At 39.5% G+C, this 27,419-nt stretch overlaps 3 protein-coding genes across 15 annotated transcripts; 2 read left to right on the top strand and 1 right to left on the bottom strand.

The window, feature by feature from the left end:
* The first annotated feature begins 903 nt into the window (after positions 1–903).
* Positions 904–9,987, top strand: LOC108259500 (histone-lysine N-methyltransferase PRDM9). 2 transcript variants are annotated; one of them, XM_017459046.3, is made up of 7 exons: positions 904–996; positions 2,592–2,727; positions 3,282–3,386; positions 3,727–3,998; positions 5,159–5,226; positions 5,383–5,573; positions 7,484–9,987. In XM_017459046.3, exons 2-7 carry the CDS (start codon positions 2,601–2,603, stop codon positions 8,476–8,478), a joined length of 1,758 nt encoding a protein of 585 aa, XP_017314535.1. In that variant the 5' UTR covers positions 904–996; positions 2,592–2,600; the 3' UTR covers positions 8,479–9,987. The 2 variants fall into 2 exon arrangements, with proteins under 2 accessions (XP_017314535.1, XP_017314536.1); XM_017459047.3 differs by lacking the exon at positions 904–996 and adding an exon at positions 1,060–1,187.
* A 1,796-nt stretch (positions 9,988–11,783) lies between these two features.
* LOC108259503 (UDP-glucuronosyltransferase 1A5) lies at positions 11,784–16,711 on the top strand. The gene is made up of 5 exons (XM_017459053.3): positions 11,784–13,719; positions 14,290–14,418; positions 14,922–15,009; positions 15,120–15,339; positions 15,952–16,711. Exons 1-5 carry the CDS (start codon positions 12,727–12,729, stop codon positions 16,226–16,228), a joined length of 1,707 nt encoding a protein of 568 aa, XP_017314542.1. The 5' UTR covers positions 11,784–12,726; the 3' UTR covers positions 16,229–16,711.
* On the bottom strand, positions 16,226–26,089 carry cflara (CASP8 and FADD-like apoptosis regulator a). 12 transcript variants are annotated; one of them, XM_017459077.3, is made up of 9 exons: positions 25,940–26,089; positions 25,537–25,631; positions 23,248–23,556; positions 22,565–22,670; positions 18,381–18,510; positions 18,208–18,260; positions 17,967–18,045; positions 17,412–17,877; positions 16,226–17,161 (listed from the first exon to the last, which is right to left on the bottom strand). In XM_017459077.3, exons 2-9 carry the CDS (start codon positions 25,572–25,574, stop codon positions 17,035–17,037), a joined length of 1,308 nt encoding a protein of 435 aa, XP_017314566.1. In that variant the 5' UTR covers positions 25,575–25,631; positions 25,940–26,089; the 3' UTR covers positions 16,226–17,034. The 12 variants fall into 12 exon arrangements, 10 of the variants coding, with proteins under 10 accessions (XP_017314566.1, XP_017314568.1, XP_053532665.1 ...); XM_017459079.3 differs by having other exon boundaries at positions 25,551–25,631; XM_053676690.1 differs by lacking the exon at positions 25,537–25,631 and having other exon boundaries at positions 16,226–16,919; positions 16,996–17,161; positions 25,940–26,068.
* Positions 26,090–27,419: the final 1,330 nt, after the last annotated feature.

The following is a 27,419-nucleotide window of genomic DNA, read 5'->3' as shown; positions in this document are numbered from 1 at the left end:
TTGAATGTTTGGTTAGATGTACGCTTTGATTATAGCCCATTAGATATGGGCTATAATCTGTATTAAAACCTGTTATGCCCAACTTTGTCAATGGAAAATAAAAACTTTACAATGTACATCTGCTCCATTTGCCTTTTTGTTGTTGTTGTTGTAGTTGTTGTTATAATGGTACTTGAGGCTTTTTTTTGTTTTGTTTTTAACTCAAAAACCCTAAAAACCCTCTGACAGTCTCAGAAGCACTCCAAAAACCACCCGAAACCCTCCAAAACCCTAAAAAAAAAAAAAAAAAAAAAAACCCTCAAAAACCCACCAAAACTCTCAGAAACTTTCCGAAACCCTAAACAACTCTAAACTCTTTTATTAAAAATAAATAAAAACCTAAACCCCTCCGAAACTCTCCAAAATACTCCATAAACCATCCAAAACCCTAAAAAGAAAACAACTCAAACCCCCTAAAACCATCCAAAACTCTCCTTTCTTTTGGCATGTTTAAGAACAAACTGTGCTGCTGAAGTGAAGTATTTTATGAAGTCCAAAAAACACACATTCACAGATTTTGGCCTAGGATTATAGGAATCTTTCCGGATTCTCAAAATTTGTCTCCGACGACCAAATCGTGGCCCAAATCGAACAGTGTGAAATCAGGTTTTTACCACCTGATGACGCCAGTGAGCTGTGTTTGGAGGTATATAAGTAAAGACCTACGGAAAACGTCGTTTCTCCTATCAATACCACAAGGTACAGTAAAATGTAAAATTTATTTTTTTAAAAGGTTTCTGTGACAGCCACGTTATATTCTCTGTGTATCATTAACAAAGAAAATGACGAATCGAACAGGCACGATGGTCGTTTCACGCATGCGCAGTACACGTCGAGTGGCACAGACGCTACTTGATGTGCGTCTAGTGCCCGGTTCATACAGCGCATGCGCACACATGCGCAGCGTACATTGGGCAGGGGTGCAGACTGGGCAGTGACACCTCCATTCTGTTAAAGGTAAAAAAAATAAATAAAAATAAATAATAATAATATATTCGTTTTTCTGTTATTGCACGAGAAACACTACATGATTGTACAGCTGATCGCCTTAACATGAACATATTTCTGAAGGAGTTTTACAGCCAGCTCGATACAAATAAAAGCGCGTGATTGTGTGTTTGAGGAGCTTTAACTCCGTTCTGCTGAAGGTGCGTTAAACTGAAGCTGTTAGCTGAGCTGCTAATATTTAATAGCTAAATCCCAAATGGACATTTACTTATTATTTAATGCACGGTGTGCATATATATATATATATATATATATATATATATATATATATATACACATTATTTACAATTAAATACAGTACATTAATGCTGAATGTGAGTTTTGAATATAAATGTGTATATTGTCTTATGATTGTAAAGTGAAGTGGGGTTTTATAGTCATTGCTCTATATAGCTTTTATACACTGGAAGGACATGTGGTTTCTCCAGGCCCAGGGTCCAATACAGAACAGACCAGTACACAAGTGCAAATACACAACAGTGTGAGACGAGTGCAGGACTATAAATACACAACAATAAATGGGAAATTGTTTAACGTAATGTTAAATTTGGATCTGTCTTATGCAATAACCTTGACTTAGTTTTGAAAATTGCTGGTAACAAGAATGATGGGTCAAAAATAAAACATCAGTGTTGGGCTTGTAATTAATGATAAACCAGGTCTGAAAGCATTTCTCAAGTGTTTTTACTTTGTATTATGCATATCCCAAGAGATAATGTCTATTTACAAATGTTTAGATTCACACACAGTTTTAACACTTCAATAATTATAGCGTGATGGATGCCTTGGAAGTCTTTTAGATTTTATTTGCTACGATTTAAAAATGTTTGTCTTCATGTGAGTCAGCATGCAGTCCCTTAGAACAAAAAAATAACCATAATGAATATACTACCGCTTGTTTTATATTCTCATATAGAACAATGTTTGGATTTCATTAATCTTATATTACATTACAATGGATCTTTACTGCAAGGGTGTAGCTGCCATTTTAAAAGCAAGGGGACATGTCTGTGAGTCTCCCCGACATTCACACCCCAACAGCACAGCATCCATAACTCTATAAAACTTCTAAATCCTATGTGAGTTCTCACATGTGAATATCCTGAAGTGCCCATTATTTATCTTTCCCCACTGGTGCTGCCACTGGTGCTGCCACTGCTTGCCTCTTCTACACCAGACAGCATCAACAAAGCAGGAAACTGATACAGAATAATAATAATAATAATAATTATTATTATTATTATTATGTAAATGAAGTTAGGTTTGTGTGATGTAACAATACTAGACGAAATGCAGCAACAAATCCAATTAAATATATCCATACATTCCTAATTTATTTGACAGTGCAGTGGTAACAACAGATATGTAGCAAAGAATGTATGATCAGCAGAACATCCACAGTAGAAATGATCTCTGCACCCACTTTGCTAACTCCTAAATTTGCAAGGCTGTTAACGGAAAGCCACAAGTTAAGGTTTACTATCTTAAAATTCGAAATAAGTATTAATCATTAAATTAACTGATCTTGCTCTTTGCTTTGTGAGGATGTGGAGATGGAGACCTGTATGACCTCCGGTGAGGGGACATCAAGCTTTTTGGGACGCATCATCATTGTGAACGAAGAGAACCATGGATTCCAGACATCTCTTAAAGAAGAACCTAAGGATGAATATTACCTCTGTAAGACAGAAGGGAGAATCTTTAACTCTCTTTATAAAACCATCTCTTACTCTAACTATAGTTTATTTTTCACTGGACCAGTCCCTCTGTTTTTGTGTTCTGTACTTTACTTTATTGGTTCCTCCAGGATTTTGTGATTTCAGAAATTAATGCAAAATCAATCAAACCCTCCGATATTCGGAGGAGCTTGTAATTTTTGAAAATTACCACAGATTTGGGCCAAGACATGTCATGTGACGTCATCACAACACACATTCAACAAAAGCCCTCTTCAATTCACGTGCATCGAACATGAGTACAGATAAAAAGTCTCATTTACCAACAAACATCACTATGAAAGACCGTGCTAAACAATTACGGGCAATTGCAAATTTTGACAATTCAAGTAATTTTCCACAAAAAAAAGCACAAAAAACTCTGCAAGTTGCATCACAAATTCTGAAACAAAGCCACAGCAAGCATTTTGCAACAATCACAAAAACACTTCACGAAATCCTGTATGGACTGAATTATTTCTTAAGAACTATATGAATATTTATATTATGACACTGCAGGTGGAGAAACATCAGACTCTGTGGACCAACCGAATGAAGAATTCCAGATTAAACTTATAAAAGAGGAAGAAGCTGAAGATGAAGCTGAAGATGAAGACTACCTCTGTACGACAACAGGTTTCACACAAACCAGACATATAAATAACTAATTACAGATGCTAAGGACATCTAGTGCGTCACTTAGCATGGAGAGATTAAACCTGAGCAGTAAACATGCAAGGCTTTGTTATTTATTAAATAATTTTATAATGATTTATAATCATTTTATAAAGGGACAAAGTGAAGAAACAAAATTTTTCTTTTTTACACAAATCAGGTTCTTTCACAGTAATGAAATAAACATGTACATCATATGAAGATGTGTCTTTTTCATACATACAGTTAAATTTTACTTGTACAGTGTTTTAATCATTTCTCTGCTGTGTTGTGTGCTTGTTTTCTCCAGACTGTGAGATTTGCAGATCTTTCTTCATCAATAAGTGTGAGCTGCATGGTCCACCAATCTTCATCCCCGATACTCCTGTTCTTATTGGGGTTTGGGACCGAGCCAGACAAACTCTTCCACCATTTCTGGAAATTCGGAAGTCTGATATTCCAGATGCAGGTCTGGGAGTGTTTAATACGGGGGGAATGGTTCCAGTAGGTGTACACTTTGGGCCATATGAGGGAGAGCTGGTGGATCGAGAGGAAGCCATGAACAGCGGTTACTCCTGGGTGGTAATTATGTGCCTTAACTTCTATAAACATTCTCTTGTGTTTTCCACAGCAGCAGCTATTGTTCATTCATTTATCTTCATTAACAGAGTTTTTTCACAGTTTATGTCTCTCTCTGGGTCCAAAACTATTTTTTTTACTTATCAATGAAGTGGCAGTCTAGTCAGGCTTTTAAGCTTTTACAGAGATAATACAGTGTTGTAAGCCTGACTGATGCTGCTGTTCTCTAAATTAACCACAGGTTCCGCAAATAATCTATCTTCCTTCAGTCTACAGGCTGTTGTACATGCAAATACTTGTTTCTAGCTCCTTAAACAACTTTGGCTGCATTAAACAATTTAAACACATTTATGTCCAAGACAGGCAGACATACATAAAATACACTATATTGCCAAAAGTATGCACACCCTTGTCCATCACACCCATATGTGGTTCTTCCCCAAACTGTTACCACAATGTTTAAAGCACGCAATTATATAGAACGTCTCTGTACACTGTAGCATTACAGTTTCCCTTCACTGGAACCAAGAGGCCCGAACCTGTTCCAGCATGACGACGCCCCTGTGCACAAAGCGAGCTCCAGACAGATATGGTGTTGGAGTGGAGGAACTCGAGTTTCCTGCACAAAGCCCTGACCTCAACCCTGATGAACACCTTTGTGATAAACTGGAACACTGACTGCACCCCAGGCCTCCTCACCCAGCATCAGTACATGACCTCACTAATGCTCTTGTAGCTGCACGAACACAAATCCCCACAGCCACGCTCCAAAATCTAGTGGAAAGGCTTCCCAGAAGAGTTGAGCTTATTATAACAACAAAGGGGGAATAAATCTGTAAGGGACTGTTCAACAAGCGCATATGGGTCTAAATGGTAAATGGTCTGCACTTATATAGCACCTTTTAACCTTAGCAGTTCTACAAAGCACTTTACACTGTTTCTCATTCACCCATTCTCATACACACACACGCCTGCCATAGGGAGAAACTTGGGGTTACAGTGTCTTGCCCAAGGACACTTCGGCTTCTGGAGGCATGTGGGCCAGGAATCAAACCGACAACCTGCTCTACCACCTGAGACACAGCCGTGTGATGGTCAGGGGTGCACATACCTTATAGGGCCTTATAGTGTATGTACGTAATACATCTCACCATGTTTTACAGATATCCAACAGAAGACAGTGTGAGCAGTACATTGACGCCAAGAGAGAGATACATGCGAACTGGATGAGGTGAAAAACACACTGTTGAATTCTTTCTTTTCAAACCAAACTGATAATTCATTATTTAGTATTGTATTTCACATTTTGCTGTGTATGACCACGTGTTCCTCATGATTCTCATTTTCTTTCTCGTGTTCTCTCTGTTGCTCTGCCTCATTCTCTCAGGTATGTGAATTGTGCTCGTAATGATGAAGAACAGAATTTGGTGGCTTTTCAGTACAGAGGGGGAATTTTCTACCGTTGCTCTCGACCCATTGAACCAGGACAGGAGCTGCTGTTGTGGTATCAAGAGGAATACGCCAAAGATCTCAGCATCGCATTTCACTACCTCTGGAAGAAAAAGTGCTTTGCAAATGGTTATGTACAACATTGTGATTTTATTATGCTTATTTAGTTTCAAAAATGATTTCTGGGTTTAAATGCGTTTTACATCTAATTAATTTTTACCTGTTTTAAAGCATCCAAATCAGCTTAATACCAAAATATTCACGAAATAATTTACAAGAAAACTGTACTGCAAAGTTTCCACATGAACTTTAGGAACTGCTGAAATAGTCAATATTTTATATACATCAGAATTTCTCCTTGGCTGAGTAACAAAGTTTGCACTTTGCCATTCTAGGAATATCATATCATATTATGGATAGTTTACACTGTACTATACTTGGCACTGGCTCTGATCATCCAGAATTCACACAACCTGACTTGCATGGACTCCACAAGACCTCTGAAGGTGTGCTGTGGTATCTGGCATCAGGACGTTAGCAGCAGATCCTTTAAGTCCTGTAAGTTGTGAGGTGGGGACTCCATCGATCAGACTTATTTGTCCAGCATATCCCACAGACGCTGATCGGATTGAAATCTGGGGAATTTGAGGCCGAGTCAACACCTTGAACTCTTTGTCATGTTCCTCAAACCATTCCTGAACAATGTTTGCAGTGTGGCAGGATGCATTATGCTGCTGAAAGAGGCCACTGCCATTAGGGAATACTATTGCCATGAAGGGGTGTACTCGGTCTGCAACAATGTTTAGATAGGTGGTATCTATCAAAGTATCATCCACAGATGATAGATATCAAATATCAAATATCAGGTAGATATCAAAGTATCATCCACATCTAGCATATTTACCAGTTGCTGGCATATTTAAATATGTTGATAGGAGTGCATTACAGTGTAAAACATGGCACTTCCTGTTGCCAGTAGGTTGCGATATAACTATAACTGAATATTGGCATGTAGATGTCTTCAGGCCAGGATTTGTATCAAACATGAAGTTTGGTGGAGATTGAATATTGTATGTATGAGTTATAGCAACTTCCAGTTTCAAGGCGAAACATGAGTTCAGGAGCCTTTTTGGTAAGTATTGGCATGTTATACATGTGTGCGAAATTTCGTACATGTAGGCCAAACGTAGCACGAGGCGTACATCGTTGACATTTTGAGCCATTTTTCCACACTCAATTCTGGAACCCCTATCAGATGTAAATTTTCACCAGCTCTGACTGATGTGCAAATTTTCGTGAGTTTTTGGGTATGTTTAGGCCCTCTAAAATGCGATTCATTTGAGAAAAGAAGAAGAAACGGAGCCGATCCAATAGGGCCTTACACCATTGGTGTTCGGGCCCTAATGAACGCCAGGACCCAAAGTTACCCAGCAGAACATTGCCCATAGCATCACACTTCCTCCGCTGGCTCGCCTTCTTCCCATAGTGCATCCTGGTGCCATCTATTCCCCAGGTAAACGACGCACACGCACCCAGCCTCCACATGATGTCAAAGAAAATGCGATTCATTGGACCAGGCCACTTTCTTCCATTGCTCCATGGTCCAGTTCTGATGCTCACGTGCACATTGTAGGAGCTTTCGGTGGTGGACAGGGGGTCAGCATGGGCAGGTACTAACTTTTGGTAGGTACTAACCACTGCATACTGGGAACACCCCACAAGACCTGCTGTTTTGGAGATGCTCTGATCCAGTCGTCTCGCAGTCACAATCTCGCCCTTGTCAAAGTCACCCAGATCTTTTGAATCGCTTGCCCATTTTTCCTGCTTCCAACACGTCAACTTCAAGAACTGATTGTTCACTTGCTGATTTATCCAACCCCTCAACAGGTGCCGCTGCAACAAGATCATCAATGTTATTCACTTCACACGTCAATGGCTTTAATGTTATGGCTGATCATGTAATAGGGCACTGATAACTGTAATGTCAAAGTTATACTGTTTTCTGCAATTAGTCTTTTTTTTCTTTTTTTCTGCTACAGGAATGAACAGCACACAAGTGTTCTCCTGCTCTTTGTGTCCAGTCTCCTATACTTCTCAAGTTTACTTTCACAAACATGTCAGAAGATGCCACTATGAGGAGTATTTGAGACTCCTGAATTCGGGAGAGATTAAATTTGAGACTCTGATGCCCACAAGGAACTCCAGTAGTCAGCAGACAGCCTCTGGTTCTCTGGGCACAAGCACCTCTCATGATCAAACGCAACAAGAACTCCATCACTGTTCGGATTGTGGGAAAAGTTTTCCTCAGCTGAGTGTTCTCCAGGTACACCAGTGCATTCCCACAGGGAAAAAAACACACCACTGTTCATCTTGTGGAAAGAGTTTCAGTAACAAGGGAACTCTCATAAGACATGAGCGCATTCACACTGGAGAGAAACCGTTCCACTGCGCACAGTGTGGTAGAAGTTTTACTCAGAAAAGTCACCTCCAAACACATGAGCGCATTCACACTGGAGAAAAACCATTCCAGTGCTCACACTGTGGGAAGAGTTTTAATCACCAGAGTCATCTCCAACAACACCAGCGCATCCACACCGGAGAGCGGCCATATCAGTGCTCGCAGTGTGGTCGAGGTTTTACTCACCTCGGACACCTCCAACAACACCAGCGTACTCACACCGGAGAAAAACCATTTCAGTGCTCGGAGTGTGGGAAAAGTTTTAATCACCAGAATAATCTCCAGACTCACCTGCGCATTCACACAGGTGAGAAACCGTATCACTGCACTCTGTGTGGGAAAAGTTTCATTCACCAGAGCCATCTCCAGTTCCACCAGCACATCCACACCGGAGAGAAGCCGTTTCAGTGCTCTGTGTGTGGCAAATGTTTTAATCGAGCAAGTCATCTTCAACAACACCAGCGCACACACACAGGCGAGAAACCATATCAGTGCTCTATGTGTGGGAAACGTTTTACGCGAAACACTCATCTACAAAAACATCAGCGCAAACACCCATCAGAGACGGCATATTAAGGCTGCATCATGGACCGTTTCGTTTCATCAAGAACGTGTACGTGCACTCGCACACAGCCATCAAGCTGAGCACATGAATATATCAAATCCAGAAACGTGATTTTATCATCACTGTTTTTCTGATTAAATGTGATAAATTATGTGAAGCATGTTTGTGTTGTGTAAATGTAGGTTTAGACGCCCTGTTGACCAAAAACTCTTCAGTTTATATAGTCTTGTTTAAGGTCTAATCTGTTTTACGATTTAGATGACACTGGCACTTGATCCTGCCTACGTAAGAAACGTGTATTTACACTAGTCATAAACAATCTGATAATCCAAGTGAACGCGGAAGTTACCTGATGATAAACGTGGCACCATGTGAGAAACACCATAGTTATGTTAATGTATTGTAGCGGTGCCCAGTCTTATCCACGAAGGAACAGTGTGGTTCTTGGTTAGAATAAAAATCTGCAGTAACAGCAGCACTGCTTTTATGAATAATATTGGACCGTGAATAACAGTGAATCCTCAAATCTCCTAACAGTAAGAACGACTATGGTGGAAAAATTACTTGGAACTCCTCAAATATGGGGAGGCTGTGGCTCAGGTGGTAGAGCGGGTTGTCCACTAATCGTAGGGTTGGGGGTTCGATTCCTGGCCTCACCATGACTCATGCCGAAGTGTCCTTGGGCAAGACGCTGAACCCCAAGTTGCTCCCGATGGCAAGTTAGCACCTTGCATGGCAGCTCTGCTACCATTGGTGGGTGAATGAGACACAGTGTAAAGCACTTTGGATAAAAGCGCTGTATAAGTGTGCCATTTACCAAATATCATGGAAGGAATTTCTTAAGTACCATCAGGTCCTTTTCCATATTTATCAAACGTAATAGAAAGCAATCAGAATAATTTCAGGTTTTTATTTAACACCATTTCAAAATAAAAAATATATATAGGTGACCATTTATGATTCTCAAATTCCTCCAGAGGTCAACAGCAATCATTTCTCCAAATTCTCCAAAAAGACAAATCTTCTAGTGATCATCTCAGTGATTTTAATCCTATTGACTATCACTCAGCTTTACAACATGATGCTGTCCTCTAAACCACAGCTGTGTCCATATGATTAGTGATCATGAAGCTCTGTTCTTTTGTAATTAGGAATAACAAGCATGGTGGTCTTCAAATGGGTTTCTAGAAGCATCACAGTACAGAATCATCACTTGAAAAAGTGGTCATTGAGCTTCTGCTTACCTTCATGCATGGTTCTGATGGACACGAGTTCAGTTTTTAACACTACTCACCATGATATTTTTACTTTTCTAATGTGTTCTGGTTCTCATGTTTAGTTATTTAGTTTTCAGTCTGGTTCCTCTGGGGTTTCCTCCTCATGTCACCTCTGGCCTGTGAATCTGCTTTGTGACAATGTCTATTGTTAAAAGCACTATATAAATAAAATGGAGTGTCATTTAATTGTATTAAATTTAACTTCTAATTAAAAATGTTCTTTCTAAAAGCCATCTTACTGAATGCAGATTGCATGGTAGTAATTGTTTTAGAATAATTAGATAATGATTGTTTCATTGTTATAAATACTTTCTTTTACTCATACTTTGTCATTTTTAAATGTGACACGTTTAAGATTTTGAATTCAAAATGAAAATGCCACATATTTTAAAACCTACTACATGTTCAAATTAAATACAGTTTTAGTGATTTAGATCCAACTAGATTTACTTTCTCTTTTTCAAACAAACCAAAAATAAAACTTTTTTTTTTTTTTAAAGGTTCATGTGTTGCACATCTGAATGTTTTACAGTACCTTGCAAAAGTATTCACCCCCCTTGGCATTTTTTCCTAATTTGTTGATTACAACCTGTAATTTCAGTTTATTTTATTTGGATTTCATGTAATGGACATACACAAAATAGTCCAAATTGGTAACGTGAAATAAAAAAAAAAAGTTAAAAAAAATTCAAAAACAGAAAAGGGGTGCGTGCATTCACCCCCTTTGCAATGAAGCCCCTAAATAAGATCTCGTGCAACCAATTACCTTCAGAAGTCATATAATTAGTTCAATATAGTCCACCTGTGTGCAATCACATGTGAGTCACATGAGATATATATATATATATATATATATATATATATATATATACACACACACACACACACACACACCTGTTCTGAAAGGCCCCAGAGTCTGCAACACCACTGAGCAAGGGGTGCCATGATGAACAAGGAGCTCTCCAAAGAGGTGAGGGACAAAGTTGTGAAGTACAGATCAGGGTCGGGTTATAAAAAATATAATATCTGAAACTTTGAACATCCCAAAGAGCATCATTAAATCCATTATGAAAACTTTGAAAGAATACAGCACCACAACAAACCTGCTAAGAGAGGGCTGCCCACCAAAACTTACAGACCAGGCAAGGAGGACATTAATCAGAGAGGAAACAAAGAGACCAAAGATAACCTTGAAGGAGCTGTAAAGCTCCACAGCAGAGATTGGAGTATCTGTCCATGGGACCTCTTTAAACCGTACATTCCATAGTGCTGGGCTTTACGGAAGAGTGGCCAGGTTCCCCTTCCAGCAGGACAATGACCCTAAACATACTGCTAAAGCAACACTCGAGAGGCTTAAAGGGAAACATTTAGACATCTTATTGCTTGGTTGTTTCACAATAACAAATATTTAGCATTTTCAAAGTGGTTGGCATGTTGTGTAAATCAAATGATACAACCCCCCAAAAATCTATTTTAATTCCTGATTGTAAGGCAACAAAATAGGAAAAATGCCAAGAGGGGTGAATACTTTCACAGGGCACTGTATACTTTAGATATTAGTTACTTGCACAGATTTGTACTTTTTCATTCCCTGACAAACATATTTGTCAAAATAAAATAAAAGCTCACTGATTCTGTTCACATAGTGATTGCCTCTAAATCATTCCTACATTTGCATGGACAGCAGTAATCTAATTATTGACCTTCCTCTGATTTAAGATAATAATGTGATTAAGGCGTTTACATGAGTCGCTTTTAGAATACTCCTGTCATGTTCCCGTTTTACATGTTATACAACATAATTAGATTAACAGCCTACGTCACCGCGCCACGCTGTCTGACGTCCCTCCAGAATTTCACGTATCAATATACAGTTCGTCTTCGTTATGGTACCGTATACAGTTTTGCATGTTTTTTTTTTTTTTTTTTTACAAACGCTTTGTCAGTTAATTATTTGTCATGCTGTGCTGTGTTAATAGACAACTGCTTGAAGCCGTGGGCTGCGTCTCAAACCGCGTAATTACCGTCTATATAGTAGCCGAGATTCATGTATTTTTCCCCACTACAGGCCTATAGTAGGCAAGTATGCGGTTTGGGACACAGCCGAATTCTCTTGTTCGCCGTAAAACTGCCGTGTGTAATCGTGTCCTGTCGCAAAATACGGTGAAAACTCTCACACGATTTTCATGTGATTAAGGTGATTACATGTCTGTAATACACGGCAATTATGAGACTAAAATAGGAGTACTCCACATGTCAATTAATATATTTAATTAAAGATTAAATAAAAACACCCAAAACTGTATACGGTACCATAACGAAGACGAACTGTATGTTGTTACGTGAAAGGGAGGTATGTCGGACTGCGTGGCGCGGTGACTTAACAACGTGGGCTGTTAATCTAATTATGTTCTATAACATGTAAAACGGGAGCATGACAGGAGTATTCTAAAAGCGACTCATGTGCAGTAAACACCTTAATCACATTATCTTTATCAAAGTAAGGTCAATACTGCTGTCCATGTAAACGTAGTTGGTGTGATCATAGTTGTCATAACCTATGACTTCAGAAATACAGTTAAGGCTAAAGCGAGAAGAAACGTTCTGGGAAACACAAACACGACTCACCAACACTTTGAGTAACTGAGGAATTAAAATAGTTTTCTTATAATTACATTCACAATGGTAAAGCATGCATGATTTAAAAAATAATTTACATTAATCTGAAGTCATAGCAGCTTTAAACTTTTATCATTTTGTCTATGAGATGTAATTTAAATAATTCAGTTTAGCTTATTTTACTAGCAGTTTATTTATTTTCCTGTAAAAACGCTGAGTAATGAATTACACCTAAGGCCCCCCCCAGGGGAAAAAAAAAAAAAACACACACACAGGTTGTGTGGACTTTGGTCTCCACAAACTAGATAAACCTCACACGTTTTTAAGAAGCTTTCGGCTTCAGAGTCTCAGAGAGACACAGGGATGAAAAGACAGAATTTGGACATAAACATGGTGTGTTTGTGTGCTGTGTATCTGCTTGTTGTTCTGCTTCTGGCTTTGGCTAAGGCTAGTGTTACTGAACAGACGTTTTCAGGCCATTCTGATGGTTCTGAGAAAATCGGCGGGCCTGAAGGAACAAGCAATTTTGGGAGCTTTGAAGGCACAGCAGGACCTAGTGAGAGAAATGGTACCGGCAGGCTGCTGGTGGTGCCAATGGACGGGAGTCACTGGACCGTGATGAAGGCCGTGGCAGAGGAACTGGGCCGCAGAGGCCACACCGTGCTGGTGTTGATGCCGGAGGTCAGCATGCGTTTGGACTCTGGGAAGCACTACATGAGCAAAACGTTTCCGGTTCCATACACGCAGGATCTATTTAACCAACTGATGAAAAATTCCGAGCAACTGATTGGTACAAGACCAGGTCTGATGGAGAGAATCTCAGGGAAACTGAAACACATGAGAGAAATTATGAATCTGATGATCTCCACAAGTGAGAGTTTGTTATTTAACTATGAGCTGGTGGAGTTTTTAAGGAAGCAGGAGTTTGATGCGGTACTGACAGACCCTATGATACCAAGTGGAGCAGTTTTAGCTTTTAATCTGTCTCTGCCTGCCATCTACATGCTACGAGGTTTACCATGCGGGATGGATGCCATTGCCACTGTCTGTCCTGACCCTCCTTCCTACAGCCCCCGTTTTTTCACTAAAAACACTGACCGTATGTGCTTCACTGAACGCGTGTTAAACGTGGTGGTGTATATGCTGGAACCAGTGATGTGTAAGCTGCTTTACTGGTGGTTTGATGATGTGGCATCACGGTTCCTGCAACGCAGCGTCAGTATGCCTGAGATCCTAAACACAGCTGCTGTGTGGCTGCTGAGATATGACTTCACCTTAGAGTTCCCTAAGCCACAAGCACCCAACACTGTGCTGATCGGAGGACTGAACTGTGCTGTTACTAAACCTCTGGACCCGGTGAGTGACACACACATTCCTCTCTGAGCAAAGCAGTCACCAGATTAATGTTTTTATTTAAAAAGCTAGAACCAAGCTGTCCACTCTCCAACAAACAAACAGTTTGGAGGACTAGGGACTCAAATAGTTTTTATATTATTTACTTACTATTTAAAGCAGCCAAATATCACTTACAATTGAGAAATAGACTGATTTAAATAATCAACACTGACATGAACTGGAAATATGTGTAATAATCTTCTGCATGTCCTGTAATTTAAAAGTTGTTCTTCATAGAAGAATAAAAGTTATTCCTAGAACTCACATTACCACCTTCACATTCAGTCCCACTACCACATGGGATTATGGGAAAGCTATCCAAGATCCCTGACCAAAGCATCACTTTATTACTCCACTCCACATTCGTAATACATCTCAAACCTTTCATATTAATAGCAGTAATGATTGCGTTATACACGCGTGTCTTTCTCTTCTTTATGATTGTTTACAGTAATAAACACTGTGCAGAACAGAAACCTTATTTATTTTACTAGTAGTAAATCTATGTCTGTGTGTGTGTGTGTGGTAAAGGAGGTGTTGGAGTTTGTGGAAGGATCAGAACACGGAATTGTAGTCTTCACACTCGGCTCTTTAGTGCCAGCGATGCCAAAGGAGAAAGCAGCCATTTTCTTCCAGGCCTTCAGCAGAATCCCTCAAAGAGTAAAAACACACACACAAAACCCGCATTCTTTATATTCTCTGTCTGTGTGTGTGTGGCATTTAGTGGTTAGCACGTTCGCCTCACACCGCCAGGGTTGGGGATTCGATTCTCACCCTGTGTGTGCGGAGTTTGCATGTTCTCCCCGTGCTGCAGGGATTTCCTCCGGTTTCCTCCCCCAGTCCAAAGACACGCATGGTAGGTGGACTGGCGTGTCCGAAGTGTATGAATGGGTGTATGAATGAGTGTATGAATCTGGGGGTCATCTTCAGTGGTCTTGACTCAGTCTTGCCACTGGATCATGGCGGTCACCGGGAAGTGAGAGTGCGGCCGATGCTGCGCAAGTCTTCCTCACTTTAATCCAATTCACGCACAAGTCGAGTTCCAGTTTGTGTTCTCCATAACGGAGGCGGAAATGGAAACTTCAGTCTTCGTCGAAATCGACAGACGAACTCCTGTGTGTGTGTGTGTGTGTGTGTGTGTGTGTGTGTGTGTGTGTGTACAGGTGTTGTGGAGGTACATGGGTGAAGTTCCTCATGAAGTTCCTGCGAATGTGAAGCTGATGAAGTGGCTTCCCCAGAACGACCTTCTGGGTATGTCAAAAGTGTTCCTTCATCAGTGAATTTGTTTGTTTGTTTTTTTTTGTTTTTTACTAAGCCACATCATATCTGTTCTAGAATATTCTTTAAAAAAATTTTTAAAGGTCACCCAAAGGCAAGAGCATTCATTACTCATGGTGGCTCACATGGTATCTATGAGGGGATTTGCCACGCTGTTCCCATGGTGATGATGCCACTCTTTGGCGATCAGGGCGATAATGTGAAGCGATTGGTCAGTCGTGGAGTGGGTGTGGTCTTGAACTTCTATGACATCACAGCTGATCTGCTAGTTGACGCCCTAGATGCCATCATCAATGACAGCAGGTGAGACATTTGTCCAAGTATAGCTGTGTCTACTTACAGCTGTCTGATTACAGCAGTGTTTGATTAATTAGACTTGTATTTGATTAATTAAACCTGTGTCCCATTAGACGTGTTTGTCTGAATGTCTAATAACGTTTGACTATATAAGATTGTTAGATTATATTATCTCTGATTATGTCTAATTATTTTTGTTATATTAACTAATCTCCAGAGTATAAGTTAGAATGTAATTCGAATATGTCTGGTTTATATTTTCAGCTAACAATTATAATAATTTCTTGGCAGCACTCCAATCAGCTAATACTACTACAGAACTCATAACTAAGCATAATTAAATAACAGAAAATTTATCAAATAATCAGTCACAGAATATCAAGTGCAAGGGTGATGGTATTCTGTACATTTTTGCCAACTGTATATCTTAACCTGCATTCTCACTGAACGAATCACTGTGTGTGTGCGTGTGTGTGTGGAATTGACTCCAAAGCTTTGAGATTGACTCTTAGTTGTCAGTGATATTTGTTGTGAACTCTCATTTAATCTTATCAATTTTGTCGATTAGTTGTTGCAGCCTTAATCTGATTATATTTGTTGACTATGTCTCTTCTGCAGTTATAAAGAGAGGATGATGAAACTATCTGCTCTTCACAACGATCAACCAGTAAAGCCGCTGGACCTCGCAGTTTATTGGACAGAATACGTAATGAGGCATAAAGGGGCAGAGCATCTACGTTCAGCTGCACATAAACTTAATTGGTTCCAGTATCACAGTCTTGATGTGTTTGGCTTTCTGCTGGTTGTCACGGTGATTGTAGTCACAGTGATGATGAAATGCTGCATGTTGTGTTTAAGATGTTCCAGGAAATTACAGAAGAGAAAAGAGGAGTAAAATGCGCTACTGTTTTATTTGGCATTTTAACACTCTACACTGTATATTTTAATAAAGTATAAACAACAGTGTTATGAGATATTCAATACATAATATTCATTAACTCTGTTTTCCTGTTAGCAAGATTATTATTATTATTATTATTATTAAGCTGCCCAAGTTAAATTTCACACAAATAAGCCTAAACATGTTAAACTTACAGTCTGATAGTTAAATGAAATTAATTATGTATCCATAGAGCATTTCTGAGCTGCACCTGCACTGCCTACACCTCTGAGCTACATCACTGCATAATGTACTGCTCTATGATTGTAGATCACTGAGCTATACCTCTGAAATACATTACTGCTATACGTCACTCAGCTACATCATTGCTCTATGGCTCTAGAGCTGAAAAACTTTGTGATTTCACTTCTTGTGTATATAAAAAAATGTGCTGGTATTTATATCTATAAATAAGAATAAATACGGATTTCAAAAGGAGTTCAATTCTGTGGTGTATGTTATAGGTACAGACTTTTTTGCGTGTGTGTATGTGTGTGTATTATACGTACAACCTCTTGCGCAGTCTGTGTGTGTGTGTTAGGTACAACCTCTTGTGCAGTGTATGTGTAGGTGTGTGTTACAGGTACAACCTCTTGCGCAGTGTGTGTGTATATATATATGTGTATGTGTGTGTTATAGGTACAACCTCTTGTGCAGTGTGTGTGTGTGTGTGTGTGTTTTATAGGTACAACCTCTTGCGCAGTGTGTGTTATAGGTACAACCTCTTGTGCAGTGTGTGTGTTTGTGTGTGTGTGTGTGTGTTATAGGTACAACCTCTTGCGCAGTGTATGTGTGAATGTGAGGTGATGTCTGTTGTCTGGATTTCTCAGATTGTGTTCCAAAATCTCTCTGTTAACTTCAATGAGGGCATCAAGCACATGAAGCCTCCTACAAACAGAAACACACTCTGATGTTAGACACTACATTGTTACACAGTTCAGCATCATACAACCCAACATTACACAATCCAGCCTTACAGTGTTACACCATTACACACGCCATACACTTTACTGTCACAGCAGAACACACTACGGCATCACCTACCCTCACACTACACACTTTAATTTCACAGCATTACACACTCCAGTGTTTGTTAACCTCTCACGTAATTCTTGTTTCATTGGTCACATGTTCATACCTGGTGTGACCTTGCAGGAGGGCGGAGCTTATTGACTGCAGGTAGACAGAGTTGTGTTCATTCCCATCTAGAACCTCAACCCCTGTCTCACACACACTCCACAGCACATCTTCAGCATTGTGTAGTGGATGTGTGTGAGGAGTGTGTGTGGTGCAGGGTAGTGCGTCAGTCTGAAGATTCTGATCTGATCTGATTGTATGATTGAAGAATAGTTTGGGTTTCTTTTTCAGCATCTCACACTCCACACAAGCCTCCATCAACTTAATGTGTGTGTTCAGTGGAGGTGTGTGTGAGGCATGTGTGTGGGTGTTCAGCATGAAGCAGGTGAACACGGCAGCTCTCTGGAGGATTGAGTTCTGGTTGATGGTCTTCATTATTAAATTCACTTCACATACTTCACACACTTCTGTCTGTGTGTAAGGAAACACGTGGAAGCCAAGCTGCCTGAACGTGTGTGTCAGCAGCGCTGCAAAACAGAGATCAGAATAGTGCATAACACTGGGGGTAAGGTGTGTGTGTGTGTGTGTGTGCGCGCATGTGTGTGTACAAGCTTACCTCCACCATTGCCAGTGGAGTCTATAATCACACACACTCCCCGAAGATCATAATTCATATTATACTCATCTACAGAAACCTAATACACACACACACACAAACACAAGACAACAGGGAGTTAATAGTTAGGGGTGATGGGGCTAAGAGCCCTTTGGTTTATATGTAAGGGCTAAGGGATATAAGGAGTAGATTACAGAAATGGAGGAGAAGGGATTATGGTTAAAGAGGAATATTCTCAAACCTGACTGTGCTGAACTCCAGTCTCACACACAGAGAGCTTCACTGTCTCACACACTGCAGAACACAATACACAATGTGAGTACAGGCCTTTCAGATACTGAGGCTGTAGTTGCTAATTAAATGGCAATTAAATATAGCACATAATAATCATCATCATCATAAAAGTGTCTGTACCTCTGTATGACTGAATTTTTTTGATCAGGTCATTTCTCCTGATGTTCCTCACACACTCTTCAATCAGCTCCAACTTCACACTTGACACCTCTCCTGTCTGCTCCAACACACAGACCACATCCAGAAAACTCTACACACACACAAACACACACACACACACACACACACACACACACAGAGCTGTGTTTCTGTCTTTGCTGCAGGAAGTCAGGAAGTGACATCATCATGTGTTTATGTAAAAAGTTTAGCTGGAAGTCATGGGGCACTGTAGAGTTTCATTTCCTTTTTCTCTTAGGTAAAGGAGCAGATCTGGAGCGTTCATGGGCATAGAGTATTTGATCAACTCCCTTGTTGATTTATCCTTTTTAACAACAAATAAAGCCTTCGCAGGTGAAACCCTGGGCTGAAACCAAGAGTAGATTTTCAGCGCTCTTAATTCTTTAAACAATCATATAACAGGACACACCTGGGCAGCAAAAAAACACTAGTCATGTATTCCAATATTTTTGATCACTTGAAAAAAATGGGTGGGTTAAAACAAAAGGTGCCATGTTCGAAAGCTGTTTAACACATTTAGATGTAAATATGAGGGAATGAAAGCTGAAATTCTAATATATCGTCTCATATTCATCTTTTGATTTCAAACCCAAATGTCTTCAATGTATAGTGAAAAGAATTGAACTTGCTGTTCCAATATTTTTGGAGGGGATCGTGTGTGTGTGTGTGTGTGTGTGTGTATGTGTGTGTGAGTGTACAGTCATATGAAAAAATAAGTACACCCTGTGGAAACTGTTGGCTTTTTTTGACATATTTGGACAAGAAAACATTTGATCCTCTGTGAAACAGTGCCTTTTAATAAAGGTGATGCACTCTATCACTATCACGAACATGACATTTTGTAGTAATTTTCACTATTTAAATGAACAAAAAACAGATCAGTCACATGGAAAAAGTAAGTACACCCCTACATTTATCACAACTTCAAATCCATAAAATTAGAATCGGGTGTTGAACCTGCTTAGGGAGTGCAAGTGAAACCGGTCTTATTTACACCCCTCTCATATCTAGTGTCTTGTGTTCCCTTTGTTATTGAGGTGTGTGGTGTCATCATGCTAAGATCTAAAGAGTTCTGGAAGTCCTTCAGAAAAAAGGTTGTGGATGCCTATGAGTCTGGCGAGGGATTTAAAAAGATCTCCAAATTATTTGAAATACATCATTCCACTGTAAGGAAAATCATCTACAAATGGATTTCAAACGACTGCTGATTAGTCCAGGACCAGCCATCCCAGCAAATTCAGCCCAAGAGCAGACTGTCTGCTGCAAAAATAAGTCTCCAAGAACCCCAAAATTTCATCACAGTCTCTGCCAGTAAGTCTTGCAGCTGTTCGTGTCAAAGTGCATGCTTCTACAATCAGAAAGAGATTGCACAAATTTGACTTGCATGGGAGGCATGCCAGGAAAAAGCCTTCGCAGGACTACAGTTTGCCGATGAGCATATAGACAAAGACCAGGCCTTTTGGAATAATGTGCTCTGGACAGACGAATAGACTTGTTTGATCACAGTAACAGTAGACATGTTTGCCAGAGACCAAAGATAGCTTTTCAGCTGAAGCACCTCATACCAACTGTGAAACATGGTGGTGGAAATGTTATAGTTTGGGGTTGCTTCGCTGCTTCAGGGAATGGACAGCATGCATTCACTGATTCAACTATGAATTCTGCATCATATCAAAGAGCGCTTGAAGATAATGTGAGGCCATCTGTCTGAAAGTTGAAATTGAACTGAAAGTGGACCTTTCTACAGGGTAATGATCCGAAGCACACCAGCAAATCCACCAAGGAATGACTTGAAATGGAGGGTTATGGAATGGCCTAGTCAAAGCCCGGATTTGAATCCCATTGAAATGTTGTGGGGTGATGTCTGTTACATCAGGACACGTATTATGTGGGTGTGTTCTCTCTCCCTCCCTCCCCTGTTTCGCTCTCACAGGTCGCGCCGCCCTAATTGGACGTGCTGCATGGGGATCGGAGAGGAGAAGATTCTGCGTCTTTTAAAAAGGAGGAAGAACGTTATGTCGGCAGGAACGCGGACGGGTGGTGTGTCTGTGATTTCGTGTGTACGATTGAGTAGCGAATGTTTTTCCTGGTGTTTGAGTGAAATCGCTTGCTTGTTGTATTGTGTATGAGTGAAAAAAGTGAGTGGTAGGATACTGTGTTGTCCCATTCCCCTGTTTTGTCTTATGTTGTGGCTGAGTGTACGCCTGAATTGTAAATATATCTTTCATTGTAAATATTTCTTTTTTTGCTGTCACGAAAGCTGTAGGAGGTGGGTGCCGTTTATTTTTTTCGGTCTATCTTTTGTTCGCTGTTTTTGCCTCAGTTAGGGAGGCAGGTTAGGTTCTGTATTTTCTTTTGACATACCTTTTTTTGTTAGGTTAGTTAAATTGATACGGGGCAAGATAGCAACTTTTTTGTGTATTATTTTGGCCTTCACCAGCCCTCAAGAGTGGTGCTTTCGGAGTGATTCTGTTTGTTTTGGGTTATTTTTCTTGCAATCATTAAATTTGTAAGATATTGCAGACTTGAAAGATGTGTGTCAACCTCATTATTTCTGATTCTGGCAGAACATGCAAGAAAACTCTCAAACATCTTGCACCTGAAAGAATATTGTATGGAAGAGTGGTCAAAAAATTCCAGCAAGCCTGGTGGACAATTATCCAAAATGCCTACAAGAAGTTATTTCTGCTAAAGGGGGCAATAGCTTCTAACATCCATTGATACCAAATGATGATATGATTTGCTTGACCAAATATGTAAATATAGGTACGTATATACAGTGAAGGAAAAAAGTATTTGATCCCCTGCTGATTTTGTACGTTTGCCCACTGACAAAGAAATGATCATTCTATAATTTTAATGGTGGATTTATTTGAACAGTGAGAGACAAAATAACAACAAAAAAATCCAGAAAAACGCATGTCAAAAATTTTATAAATTGATTTGCATTTTAATGAGGGAAATAAGTATTTGACCCCTCTGCAAACCATGACTTAGTACTTGGTGGAAAAACCCTTGTTGGCAATCACAGAGGTCAGACGTTTCTTGTAGTTGGCCACCAGGTTTGTCCTGTCCCCTTAGCAGAAAAACACCCCCAAAGCATAATGTTTCCTCCTCCATGTTTGACGGTGGGGATGGTGTTCTTGGGGTCATAGGCAGCATTCCTCCTCCTCCAAACACGGCGAGTTGAGTTGATGCCAAAGAGCTCCATTTTGGTCTCATCTGACCTCAACACTTTCACCCAGTTGTCCTCTGAATCATTCAGATGTTCATTGGCAAACTTCAGACGGGCATGTATATGTGCTTTCTTGAGCAGCGGACCTTGCGCGCGCTGCAGGATTTCTGTCCTTCACGGCGTAGTGTGTTACCAATTGTTTTCTTGGTGACTATGGTCCCAGCTGCCTTGAGATCATTGACAAGATCCTCCCGTGTAGTTCTGGGCTGTTTCCTCACTGTTCTCATGATCATTGCAACTCCACGAGGTGAGATCTTGCATGGAGCCCCAGGCCGAGGGAGATCGACAGTTCTTTTGTGCTTCTTCCATTTGCGAATAATCGCACCAACTGTTGTCACCTTCTCACCAAGCTGCTTGGCAATGGTCTTGTAGCCCATTCCAGACTTGTGTAGGTCTACAGTCTTGTCCCTGACATCCTTGGAGAGCTCTTTGGTCTTGGCCATGGTGGAGAGTTTGGAATCTGATTGATTGATTGCTTCTGTGGACAGGTGTCTTTTATACAGGTAACAAACTGATATTAGGAGCACTCCCTTTTAGAGTGTGCTCCTAATCTCAGCTCGTTACCTGTATAAAAGACACCTGGGAGCCAGAAATCTTTCTGATTGAGAGGGGGTCAAATACTTATTTCCCTCATTAAAATGCAAATCAATTTATAACATTTTTGACATGCGTTTTTCTGGATTTTCTTGTTGTTATTCTGTCTCTCACTGTTCAAATAAATCTACCATTAAAATTATAGACTGATCATTTCTTTGTCAGTGGGCAAACGTACAAAATCAGCAGGGGATCAAATACTTCTTTCCCTCACTGTAGCGTGTGCAGTGTGTATGCTGTGTGTATAGTGTGTGTATAGTGTGTGTAGAGTGTTGTGTAGAGTGTTGTGTAATCTTACAGTTATCTGCTTTGCTTGGTTTTTCGTTATCTTGTTGTGCAGCATGAAAATGATCGACTCTAACTCGTTTCTCTCCATATTCTCACTCAGATCCATCATCAGAACCCTACACACACACACACCATTTACAGTCTAATCAAATTCTTTATCTCTTTATCATTAATCTGTCTGACATTAGCCTTTGGGTGGATACACCTTACAGTGGTCAACTACACACACAAAGCAAGCTTTAGATCAAGTTCAGATTACATTTATGGCATTTGGCAGATGCCCTTATCCAGTGCGACTTCCATTGATCACATTTATACACCTGAGAAGTTGAGGGTTAAGGGCCTTACTCGGAAGCAGCTTGACACTGCTGTGATTTGAACTCACAACCTTCCGGTCAGTAGTCCAGTGTCTTAACCACTTCCATAACTTGAGATAACTACAAGACAAGACACTTTCAATGATCAAGACAACATCGCTTGTGAATATAATGAGAAATCTCTCAGACAGAAGGCAGAGGTGGATGTATGAGCTTGACCGCCATGCTCAAATTCAACAGCCTGCATTTTACTGATCACCTTCAGGAATGGTGATCCAACTGTGTTTTCAATCATGTCATGAACACATCAGAAATATAGGACACTAACAATTACTTGTATATTATATATTACTTGTAATATATGCAAGTGTGTTACCTGTAATTTGAGATGATTCCACCCCTCCTCAGTTCCTCCTCCACCTGCTCTCTGGTTTTTCCCAGAATCTGTTTCAGAATGTCAAAGCGCTTTAGATGAAACAATATTTCCATCATGATGACATCCGCAGGGCGTGACTGACCCCTGCATGTTACCATGGCGACGAGTGCTGATCGTGTGTCCTCCACTCTTTGCCCAGAGAGAAGGTCAGTAGTCAGAAACATCAGCTTTTTACACTCGTCTATAGTTAACACACCTATAACGCGGTTCACCATGGAGCAGTACTCCCCTGCCATCACAGAGTGTGAGCTACACACACAAACACACAACACAAACACAAAAATAATTAACACACCCAAATACAATCACACCCCAAACACACACACACACGATTAACACACCCAAAACACCCAAACACACACTGAACACAATGGACACTAGAAGTGTTTTACACTGGGGCTGCTGGAATGTTAAGCCGTGTAGTGTGTGTAAGAAATTGTCCATCGATTGAATTTAATGCCCCATGAAAATGTTGAAAGATAATGCTGAGCATCACACACTGCAGTCTACAGGAGCTGAACTATATGAAAGTGAAATTTGTTTATCTGGATTTTTGTAAAATGCACAACAGTTGTTGTCAGGTGAACAAATCTAAATACAGTATATCAGCATTGTATTATTTTACTTTACATAACATATACGATGGTATTAAGTTCTGTGCCGCTCTCATGGCTGAAGCCATGAAACAACACAGCAGTGATGAGACTGATATCCAGTTTAGCTCTCTGATCTCTGATTCTGAAAACACTGAGCGTCCAGAAAATGATTCATATCAGAATCATTTTCTGGTTGATTAGAAATTAGAAACTAATTAGGGATGAAAACAACACACTGAGCAGAAAAGACAGACTGTAAATCTGTGATGCTTTGTAAAGACACTGCCGCAGTCTTGAATATTACAGAATTACATGTGTGTGTGTGTGAGAGAGACTACAAATTGCAACAAAAACAAAGTATCTTTACAAATATAATAATAATAATAATAATAATAATAATAATAATACACAAAGAAACTCAGTCGTCTGAGTTATAACCCAATAGTCTAGGTAGAGAAACCCAGTACACTGAGTTATAAATCACTCCAGCGTTGGGAAGAAGCTCCATCAGTCCTGAGTTGTGTACTTAACAGTTTTAGTGTGTAGTAATTAACTACTGCGCCATCTGCTGCTTTTACTACCTTGCTTTCTCTTCCTGAAGCTGAGCCGCGCCCTCACGCGGTCAGAGCGGGAACTGCAGCTGTTTACCGTCTGTACGGAATTTAAACCCGAGTCCGAGCTCACAGTTCGATAACATCGCCAAACTGAGCGCCAAATAAGGAGCCAAACTGGACAAAAGACAAAAGTGAAGCGAATAGGGAGAGAAAGAACGACAGGTGAAAGTGCGTGAGAGAGGCCGAGTTTGTGCGCGACCGCGAGAGAGAGCGAAAGTGCGCAAGAGAGGCCGAGTGTGTGCGCGACAGCGACAGAGAGCGAAAGTGCACTAGAAAGTCTGCGTGAGTGCGCGAGAGGAATCGATGCCAAGAACACTCATAACAATTCATTACAGCAACTGAAGAGGAAAGAAAACAATGAAACCAAAAGAAAAAGCCTGATAGAAAATTAAAAAGCTGTACATCAATAATAACTGAAGTATCTTATTTAAACTGCAGTATACGATGTGTTTTATACAGGTATAATGTAGAATCATGCTTTTTAAAGCTGATTTGGATCTGCATTTGATTTGATTTGAAGAAAGTCCGCTAGTTCGGAGGACCAAAGTACTCTCAGTGAAATTATTACATTTATAATGAATTAAATAAACCAATAATTACATTTACCATTTTATTTTGAAACGATTAAGTAATTAAATAGACAGTGCTTATATTTATCTATTTATTTTGTAATATCCCATGAAAAGACAAAATTTATTGTTTAAAATATTTCACAATATCCACTTTTTAACAAAGTACTACTGCATTTAAATCATAATCAAATAATTTTTTTCAGAATAAAAAGTATGTTTCCCCGAAATTCGCTTTTTCATAACAATAGGCTGAATTTCCGAATGATGCGTATTTGACGGAGTTTTTTCATAATGATGATGATAATAATAATAATAATAATAATAATAATAATAATAGAGGATATTTAACAGACAGTGGTGTGTGAACTGGGAACTATTGCAGTGCATCAAAATTATAGTTTAATATAAAATACCTCTTAAATATATTGAAAATGGCAGGATAATCACATTGTACAGCTCACATGTGCAGGGTCATATGCGGTCATACATCAAGCTCTCTCGGTCTCTCTTTCCCCATTCGCTTCACTTTGTCCAGTTTGGCGCTGCAGACATGAATATGTGTTGGTTAACGGGCTGCTCGTGGCGCGTGAATGCATCTCTCTCGCTCTCTCTCACACACACACACATAGTGGAATGTTATTAATGTAAAATTAAAGTCAATGATAATAAACGCACGTGAAACAGTGCGGTAAAACACAAAATATTATGTTTTGAAAACCATTTAAATATTTACTGCGGTTTGGGTCGCGAGCCATGATCACACACTTTACCTACATAGCTTACGGTAATGTAGCGCGCGCTCTCCTCCGTTATTCAATACCACCACGCTACTGTATGTCATAATCCTCACCTGTCTCCCACACCCGCTGCGCGCGCTCCTCTGCTCTTCATTACCGGAAGCAAGGCTGACCGGAACAGGAAGTGGCAGTAAATACTCAGGGTTGGGAGGTTACTTTATAAATTTATTCCGTTACAGTTACAAAAGACTTCATAAAAAATGTCATCAGTGACGTAATCCGCCTTTCATAATATGAGTCATGTATTCTGGTTATTTTGGGATTAATTTAAGGTCACATGTAAATAAAGTCGAGCTAATCAGTATGATCTAAAATACTTTCATTTAGAGATAACAGAGAAACAAATAACCAAAAAAAAAGAAGGTAAAAGCTGTAGGAGATAATGTTCCTCTTATACCACAAACAACATTATAATTACATCAACATTATTATTATTATATTACATTACATTATACTAACGAACATTACACTTTTAAAAACTTTTTAATGTTATGGAACTTCTGCAAGACTCAAATCTTCAGGACTGAGGAGTTCACACTTCTTTGTGGGTTATGTCTTATTAAGAGAGAGAATAGAGAGAATAAAGAGAGAATAAAGAGTGAATAGAGAGAGAGAATAAAGAGTGAGAATAGAGAGAATAAAGAGTGAGAATAGAGAGAATAAAGAGTGAGAATAGAGAGAATAAAAAGAGAATAAAGAGAGAATAAAGAGAGAATAAAGAGAGTGAATAAAGAGAGAATAAAGAGAGTGAATAAAGAGAGAATAAAGAGAGTGAATAAAGAGAGTGAATAAAGAGAGAGAATAAAGAGAGAGAATAAAGAGAGAATAAAGAGAGTGAATAAAGAGAGTGAATAAAGAGAGAATAAAGAGTGAATATGAGAGAATAAAGAGTGAAAGAGAGAATAAAGAGAGAATAAAGAGAGAATAAAGAGAGTGAGAATAGAGAGAATAAAGAGAGTGAATAAAGAGTGAATAGAGAGAATAGAGAGTGAATAGAGAGAATAGAGAGTGAATAGAGAGAATAGAGAGTGAATAGAGAGAATAGAGAGTGAATAGAGAGAGAAGAGAGAGAATAAAGAGAGAATAAAGAGTGAAGAGAGAATAGAGAGTAAATAAAGAGTGAATAGAGAGAGTAAAGAGAGTGAATAAAGAGTGAATAGAGAGAATAGAGAAAGAGAATAAAGACTGAATAAAGAGAGAGAATAAAGAGTGAATAAAGAGTGAAAGAGAGAATAAAGAGAGAGAATAAAGAGAGAATAAAGAGAGAGAATAAAGAGAATAAACAGAGAGAATAAAGAGAGAGAATAAAGAGAGGTAATAGAGAGAGAATAAAGAGAGTGAATAAAGAGAGGGAATAGAGAGAGAATAAAGACAGAATAGAGAGAGAATAAAGAGAAAGAATAGAGAGAATAAACAGAGAGAATAGAGGGAGGGAATAGAGAGAGTCAATAAAGAGAGAGAATAGAGAGAGAATAAAGAGAGAGAATAGAGAGAGAATAAAGAGAGAGAATAGAGAGAGAATAAAGAGAGAGA

This window comes from Ictalurus punctatus, chromosome 27 (assembly GCF_001660625.3).
Source record: "Ictalurus punctatus breed USDA103 chromosome 27, Coco_2.0, whole genome shotgun sequence".
Lineage (NCBI taxonomy): Eukaryota > Metazoa > Chordata > Actinopteri > Siluriformes > Ictaluridae > Ictalurus > Ictalurus punctatus.
The sequence above is the reverse complement of the archived record's forward strand: the minus strand, read 5'-3'. Positions and strand labels throughout refer to the sequence as shown.

Excerpts from the sequence above, each read along its gene's own strand:
- LOC108259500 (XM_017459046.3), top strand. The coding sequence starts at position 2,601 with ATGGAGACCTGTATGACCTCCGGTGAGGGGACATCAAGCTTTTTGGGA. Across the intron at positions 2,728-3,281 it reads TAAGGATGAATATTACCTCT|GTGGAGAAACATCAGACTCT; the intron begins GTAAGACAGAAG and ends ATGACACTGCAG. Across the intron at positions 3,999-5,158 it reads ACAGCGGTTACTCCTGGGTG|ATATCCAACAGAAGACAGTG; the intron begins GTAATTATGTGC and ends CATGTTTTACAG.
- LOC108259503 (XM_017459053.3), top strand. The coding sequence starts at position 12,727 with ATGAAAAGACAGAATTTGGACATAAACATGGTGTGTTTGTGTGCTGTG. Across the intron at positions 13,720-14,289 it reads TTACTAAACCTCTGGACCCG|GAGGTGTTGGAGTTTGTGGA; the intron begins GTGAGTGACACA and ends TGTGTGGTAAAG. Across the intron at positions 14,419-14,921 it reads TCAGCAGAATCCCTCAAAGA|GTGTTGTGGAGGTACATGGG; the intron begins GTAAAAACACAC and ends GTGTGTGTACAG.
- cflara (XM_017459076.2), bottom strand. The coding sequence starts at position 25,980 with ATGAAGAGCAGAGGAGCGCGCGCAGCGGGTGTGGGAGACAG. Across the intron at positions 18,511-22,564 it reads ACCAAGCAAAGCAGATAACT|AGTTTTCTGGATGTGGTCTG; the intron begins GTAAGATTACAC and ends GTGTGTGTGTAG. Across the intron at positions 17,878-17,966 it reads CTCCACTGGCAATGGTGGAG|CGCTGCTGACACACACGTTC; the intron begins GTAAGCTTGTAC and ends TCTGTTTTGCAG.